Source organism: Camellia sinensis, chromosome 7, assembly GCF_055761805.1.
Source record: "Camellia sinensis isolate YWXY chromosome 7, ASM5576180v1, whole genome shotgun sequence".
NCBI classification, from domain to species: Eukaryota; Viridiplantae; Streptophyta; class Magnoliopsida; order Ericales; family Theaceae; genus Camellia; species Camellia sinensis.
This window is the reverse complement of record NC_138967.1, coordinates 11,774,756-11,782,503: the sequence shown is the minus strand read 5'-3', so window position 1 is coordinate 11,782,503 and position 7,748 is coordinate 11,774,756. Positions and strand designations below refer to the sequence as shown.

The following is a 7,748-nucleotide window of genomic DNA, read 5'->3' as shown; positions in this document are numbered from 1 at the left end:
TCAGTTTAATTTAATTTATTTTAATATGTTTGGTTTAGCTTAACAATGTAACTTATAGCTTTTTATAAGTCATAAATCAGCTTATTTTTTGAGTAGGGCAGGAGATAGTTAATTTATAAGTCAAAAATCAGCTTATATTCATAGTTATAAACTATATATATTGTTAAGACATGAATTATAAGCATTTTCCCACACCTCTACCAAACAGGCTCTTAGACAAATTAGCGGCGGGCTACGCAGTCCGGGCTGAACCGTTTATGATCCCAGTTTCATTGAATCTGTGGGTCGGGTCAAATCCAAAACGGATCCAACAATGAAGCCACTAGCACTGTAGTATCTTCTCCACTTCTCCTTTCCAATCAATCTCAAGCTTGACCAATGTATTGCAGAGTTGTTCTCCACTCCTACCCAACGGTCGTATTCCCTTCTCTCTCATCCCACCACACCTTCAAAACCCAATCCCCTCCATTCTTCAGACTCCAATTCACCCCAAACTTCTCTCACCATGGACCACAACTCTCTCTCAATCAAACTCTGTTAAGGCCCCAAATCAAATGTACAGAAGACACTGGCGCTAGTACTGGAAATTGGGATAAATGGATACCCAAAAATATTGTTTCAGCTGATAAGGTTCTGAGATTGATCTCTGGTGCAACCTCCAGTCCCATTTTTCAGTACATATCATCTCCGACTACGTGCTTGCATTCTGTTGATCCCAGAATTAAATGGGTAATTTATGTTCTTGTGGGTTTTGATTTAATCGAGTGAAATTGTACTGATTGGTTGAATTTAACTTGTGGGTTTTGAATGTTTGTTGTTTTTCTCTGTTGGGTTGTTTGCAATTTGTGGTTTAGTTGATGGGTTTTTGGGATTTATTAAAACCCTAGGATTAAATTGGTAATTTATGTTCTTATGGTTGGGTTTTCGAATGTTTTCGATTTTCCTCTGTTGGGTTGTTTGGAATTAAAGCAAAATATATATTTAATTTAGTATTGTTTAGATTGTTTTTGCCTTCCAACTCAACCAAGCACTGTTGCCTTAAGTCTCAGCTCTACTTTGTTGTATCATCTGTACCCTAGAATCAAATGGGTGATTTGAATTATTGTGGGTTTTGATTGTTTTATAGTGGATTTTGATGATGCAATATGAATAAATAAATAATAAAAAAAGAGAGAAAAGAATTCAGGTCACATCAGTACAAGTGAAGAAAAAAAAGGCCAAATAATTTATAATATATGATGATGGTTCATAATCACTGAACAAGAAGTAGGCTGTTAGAAAATGGTGAAATTTTCTGTGGCAAGAACAAATTTTTTCAAGTCCACTGAAGATTCCGAATATCATGTTGTCTGTATTAGCTGTTAAATGGGACGAGGTATTTAATTTTTTTGGAGATTTGATTGACCAATTAGTCTTAAAGTGTTGTTTGGCAGTCTTTTACTGACAAGAAATTTATGAGAAAGCAATTGAGTTGGTTCTTTTATTCTTTAATTGCTAGTTTCTCTTTTCTTATTTAATTTTTATTTCACTGTCTTTTAATTTCGACATAGTTGACTGTGTTGATTATGCAGGCATGGCTCCTTGCTCTAGTTATTTTACCAGCAAGGTCAAATATGATGATACGTGTTGGATTAATCACCTACTTGGCTCTAGTATCTGTTTGGGTTCTCCCTACACCTGTGTGGAGGGTAAGTTCAGCATTTTGGTTTACTGAGCTAGTCACCTATGAAAGGATAAACTTTTGAAAATTTTAGTCAAAACCCCTCCATTGGATCCTTGTTTGGTGAGAATGACAGCCTAATTTATTTTGTTTCATAAATCCCCTAAGGAGGAGGCGCATAATTGAGTAAGGATAAAATAAAATATATATTTTTTTTCTTGAACAATATTATCAGAGTAATATGTTATTGTGAGACAGAATAACATGTTACTGTTTACATCAATTTCGATGATAATAATTTTTTTTTTTATAAAGAATTTCATAATTAACATGGATCTTATTTGATAGATCTTGATGAAAGAATTCTAAAAATACTAATTTATTAAAAATCGACATCTAGATCAGAGGTTATATTATTTTAAAATTTAATATTTTGGTAATAGTAGTATATGTTAGACTTTTAAAGGAATTTTTTTTTGCTTGTCCTTAATTCATTAAAGTTTTATTACGAGGGGACTTTTACCAAATCCCTCTAAACTTTTAGGCAAGGTTTTAAAAAGCAGCCGCAACCGTTACGTAACGCCGTTACGTAACGGTTTTGGCGGTTACCGCCACCCGTTACGGCCGCTTTTGCAGTGTGATTGAGATTCACAGATGTGTCGGTCGTAGCGGCTGCCGTAGCGGTCGTAACGGCGCCGTAACAGCCGTAACGGCTTGTTATGCACCGTTACATAACGGTTCCAAACTGTTTCTTTCAAAAAAACACACAAAAAAAAGCTGAAAATGGAGGAAGAGGGATAGAGAGAAGAGGGCAGATAAAGAGAGAAAATGGAAGAGCAAGAGATAAAGAGAGAAAAGAGAGAACATGAAGAACATGTTATTGATTTGTTGAAGCTGTAAGGCCTATGCTATTCTATTCAGCTGCTATCACTCAACCATTTTGTTTGTGTGTGTCTATTTATATATTATTTGAAAATAATAATAATAATAAGTGTGGTCATTATCTATTTGGCTTGTTTAAAATATGTATATATATATATATATATTTAGGCTCTTATTTATTCTCTTACTTTTATCATTGTTTATTTTATATATATAATAGTTAGTGATTGATTTTTTGTATAATATAAAGTTATTAATTATTAAAATAAAATGTAAAAAACTCAGTTTATAGTGATTTAAAAATATAAAATATATTGGATCATACTTAAAAATTTATAAAAATTGATCAATATTTATTTTTAACCCAATAAATATGATCATGGAAAAAAAATATGCGTATCAGTAAGTTTTTTTCAAATTGTGCGAAGAATAAAAAAATTCACGGTTCCGGTTACCGCAACCGTTACACCACGGCCTTTACACCCCGCAACCGCAACCGCGCCACCGCCACCGTTACGGCTACCGCAACCGCTTTTCAGAACCTTGCTTTTAGGCCTCCGGACCCAATCCATTTTCTAGTAGATTGATATGATACTCCCTCTGCCCCATTTTGTTGGTCCACTATTCCATTTTGGGATGTCCCAAAATGATAGTCCCATTTGAAAAGTCAAAATAAAAACATTTGATTTTCCAAAACTACCCCTTTTGAGTAATTATAAATATATTAAAATTTTGAAAAGATAGTGGCATTAGTGGAAAAATATTTTAAAATTTAAATTTAAGTGTAATGACTGCACCCCCTTAAAAAGTTGGAATCTCAAAAGGGACTAACAAATTGGGACAGAGGGAGTATTTATTTTCATATATATCTTTTTTAAACATGAAGTTGTTATTGAGGGAATATTGTCTCGTATTAGTTCTTTAACTTGTTGGGAAACAATTCCAGTAGAGCCTTACGCTCCGTTTGTTTCGGTAAAAAACTTTAGCTAGCATTCAGGCCTCGTTTGGCAAGAGGCTATTTTAGCCAATTAGCCAAAAAGTTACTAAATTAGCCAAAAAGCCAACAACCCATACCAAAAAGTCAAAGATTCTCTTTTCTCTCTACTTTTTGCACATCTTTTCGTAATTAGCCAAAAAGTCATCCCAAACATACAAGTTTTTTTTACCTACCTTTTTAGCCAAATAGCCAAAAAGTTACTAAATTAGCCTGTTCCCAAACGATCGAAAATGAAAATCAACGAAAAATGTTTTTGTGGTGGTTGTTTGGGCTGAAAATTTTTTCCACCTTCAAATGTGAAAAAGTTTTCCGGACCTAACGACTTACCACCGTTAATACAACTACTAGCACATTAGTTTCAAGGTTGCAACCAAAAATAGGAAAATGTTGTCTACTGAAAAAAGTTTTTGTAGAAAATGTTGTCTCCTGAAAAAAGTTTTTGTAGAAAATGTTTTCCACCCAAACAAACAAAACGTTAGTATATTTTATTTTATTTTCTGTTATCTTGATTAGTGTGTTATAGTTTTTTTTTTTTTTCATTTGAAGATTATCAATGTGCTAATGCAGGGTCCCTTGTTAAATCTCCCATAATCTTGTAGGATCAATTGGGAAGAGTGTCGCTGCTATGTGGGATTTTATTTATAATGTTGGGTTTGGGTACAGATGGCGTAACTCCTCTTGGCCAGTTAAGAAGCCCACCACCTTCATTGATTGGATTGCCGAATGTTCCAACATCTTTCGAAGGCTATTCGTATGTGATAATGAAGTTAGGACCATTACAACTTACAAGAAAGGGCTTGTCAGTAGCAAGTACATCTGCTTGTTTAGCCTTCTCTGTGAGTTGTTCTTTCTTGAGTTACCTTCCGGACTTTCTCTTTCTAACTTAATAATGACATATTTGGACGCTTATGGAAATGAAATGATCTTATCATGTACATGTAGCATGTGAGCATCCGAAGGAACTAGTTTTTTCCTGCTAGAAGAGAGCCATTATTTAAAAAAATACAGATGAAAAAGATTGTAGCAAAAACATCAAATTTACTATGTATAGTTGCATGCTATGCAAATTTTAATCTTTTTAAATTCCAAATACTAAGTATTGGAAAAATTATATGAGGTCCGGAACACCAAGTCAGGCGCGTGCGAAAATAAAGGTGCATAAAAGTTATCAAAGTAGGGCACTATCACCATGTCACCTGATACAAATACATAGTGCCCCACTTCTGCGAACTTTTATGCACCACATCAGGCGGACTGCTGATGTGGTGGTCTGGACCCCTAGGATAACTTATCCAAAATATTGGCATTTAAAAAATTGTTATTGTTATTTGAAATTGTAATAAAATTTTAGTGGTATTTAACTCTCATGAATTTTCAAAGTTGTTGAGGGAGAATTAACAATGATCTAATTATTTTAGATTTTAGTTTGGTGAGGTACTTTTGAGATTGGTTTGCAATTCCTTGAAGCGATAGTGCAAGAAATAAGGGGGTCTTTACAAAGAGCTTAAATGTCCATGAAAAACATTCAAAGAATGTAGAATTGAATATTGTTTATTTATCACTTGAATTCTTGGAATGATTCATCCACTTAGAACCCTGTCTACATGGTGTGCAGTAAACTCATTGAGTTCTATTCAAAATAAAACAGATATACCTGTATATTTTGAAATGTGTATAATTTTCTCTCTCTTTAGTTGTAAAAAAAACATTGAAAGATTCTTTTGGGTTATTCAAACACTTTGCAGGAACTTTGATTTTGTTGAAATTGAAGATACTCTCTCTCTTTTTCTTTTTTTTTTCTTTTCTTTTTTGTAATATGCCAATTTCGCCAATTTGCTTGAGTTACATTATTAATTTCTGAAAGTTAGGTCTATGTTTTTGTGACAGATCTTCCAGAGTGTGAACCTCTGCCTAACCACCACAACCCCTGAGCAGCTTGCATGGGCTTTGCAATGGTTTATGCTTCCCTTGATAAATTTCGGTGTTCCAGTGGCCGAAGTTATTCTTACTCTCCTACTTTCATTGAGGTTCATCAATCTGGTCTTTGATGAGGTGAGATAGGTTCAAATTGTTTTTTCTTTCATTGAAGTATTAAATTTTCACTGAGGTTTTCTTTCACATTACATATTATTTAGGATATTCTATTAAAAAACATTGTTATGAATTCTTACATTCTTGGAATGTCTACTTGATGTGTTGTCAGGTTCGAAATCTTGCATTGGGGATTGTATCTCGTAGGGTAGATTGGAAACTGTTGACTATTATGGAGACTATTGATAGTAAGTACACAACTTGAGCGTATTATATATTTTCTTGTGCTGTCTAAGACAATTGATAGGCTTCAAATGAGACAAAACATTTATTGAATCGTACGGTTCACATTTGTTGTTGTATCCTACCTTTCCGCATCATATGTTTTGCATGGAATTCTCACATCCTTAAATCTGATTATGATTAAAAATTCTAGTAAATGAGTCCTTGTTATATATTGTGGACCTTTCTCGAAGAAATGTGCGACGCTACATTAAAGTACATCAAGTATATTTTTTCTTGAAATTAAGGGAAGTTTTATGGTCAGACTTGTTTTGAATTTCAGAGATTTATGCTGTATTGAATTGAATGTGTTCAAACCACTGAATGTGGTGACCCTTTATACCATCTAAATTTTTTTATTTTCGTAGTACACTTTCAGTTAGGATGGCCTGTATCTTGTTGACTTGTTGAAAATGGGTGTTTAATACAATGCTACTTATATCATTTGCTTAATCTTGGAGATCTTTTCTATTTTGAGACTGTTGTTGTGGCTTTTGCAGTTTTCTTTACATACATTCGTCAGATCTTCAAAAATATTTTTAACCATGCGGAGCAGATATCTCAGGTTTGACATATTTTCCTGAATTTGTCTTTTCTTTTCTCTTCTTAGCCAATGTGTCCTCAACTTCTACAGTTTCTCTGTTTAATAGTGGACAAGAAATTTGCAACTTCTTTTTTCCCTCTTAGAGGTGAAAACCCATTAGCCCTAGGGCTTATTTTAAATGGATATTTTGAACTCTTCCAACAAAAAAAATAATAATAAGAAGAAGAAGAAGAAAAATAAAAAGAAAGGGAGAAGAAGTGATGTACATGAATGAATCATGAATTGTTGACCAGTAATAGTGAACTCAACCTATACTGTAACCCTGGTGGATTCTTGTTAGTTTTGAATATCTCTGGTGATTAATTTCACGACTTACCCATATGTGTCCTGGTGTTCATTGTTTATGTAAAATTTGTCAAAACTGATTGAAGAGTAATTATTCAGCTTTTCTTTTGCAGGCAATGATCGTTAGAGGTTTTCGAGGTGACGGCAATGCTCACAAAATTTACTTCTCTTCGGACACGTCTATTGGGATGGCAGATATTCTTTCCTTGCTGTGCCTTATTGGTCTTATAGGGGCCGCTGCAGTGTCAAATACTTAATTATGTGAATGCCCATAAGTCCATCCCCATTATTCTCTCATATTTTTATTGATACTTACACTCACACACCCAGAACAAAGTCCAATCGATTCAAGTCGGTTGGTCAGTCGAACAAACGAAGACTATGCGATCATGTTGTTTGCTTCTATAGTTGTTTTGGTATTTTTTTTATAAATCTGTGAAGTTGTTCAATTGATCTATCAAGCAAAGAGTTAAAAGAGTTAAAAGAGTTTGAAAAGTTATTCCTCATTTTAGTTGGTCTCTGTGGCCAGAGGAAAGCATTGTAATGGCATTTCATCTATTGTTGCAGATGTAATGTAACTAACATTTCTACTCTGGCTATCTTTATTTGTCTCTTTTTTGGTCTATATATCAGGTTTATAAAGACATTCAGAAGCATGTACGTGGGCCTCACACCTGAGAGCATAACTGAGTTAAATGAATTGAGTCGAGTGATGAATTATTTAAATTTAAATATATATATATATATATATGTTGAAGTTGTGAAAGAGGTAGAGTTTCAAGATAGATGCATTTGCTAGATAAAGAAATATCACCAGAATGAATAGCGTTGAAATAGACAGAGAGTAGTGACGAGTTCAAGGATCTATTGTAGAGACACGGGAGTAGAGAGAGGAAGAATCCAGTGAGGAAGAGCTATCAACAATGGTCGTTTGATAATATGAGTGAAATAGAGAAGTCTGAGTAAGAAATAGAGAGAGCTCAGGCACAACTAGGACAATAAAGGAA

At 33.9% G+C, this 7,748-nt stretch overlaps 1 protein-coding gene across 1 annotated transcript; it reads left to right on the top strand.

Annotated features, from left to right (window-relative positions):
• Window positions 1-214: 214 nt before the first annotated feature.
• LOC114279509 (protein ABCI12, chloroplastic) lies at window positions 215-7,366 on the top strand. Its single transcript, XM_028221767.2, has 7 exons — window positions 215-729; window positions 1,572-1,688; window positions 4,139-4,375; window positions 5,427-5,591; window positions 5,743-5,818; window positions 6,353-6,417; window positions 6,855-7,366. Exons 1-7 carry the CDS (start codon window positions 379-381, stop codon window positions 6,996-6,998), a joined length of 1,155 nt encoding a protein of 384 aa, XP_028077568.1. The 5' UTR covers window positions 215-378; the 3' UTR covers window positions 6,999-7,366.
• Window positions 7,367-7,748: the final 382 nt, after the last annotated feature.

Bases quoted from the DNA above. Each gene is read 5' to 3' on its own strand.
- LOC114279509 (XM_028221767.2), top strand. From the start codon at position 379: ATGTATTGCAGAGTTGTTCTCCACTCCTACCCAACGGTCGTATTCCCT. The intron at 1,689-4,138 runs GTAAGTTCAGCA...ATAATCTTGTAG, and splicing joins TCCCTACACCTGTGTGGAGG to GATCAATTGGGAAGAGTGTC. The intron at 5,819-6,352 runs GTAAGTACACAA...TGGCTTTTGCAG, and splicing joins TATTATGGAGACTATTGATA to TTTTCTTTACATACATTCGT.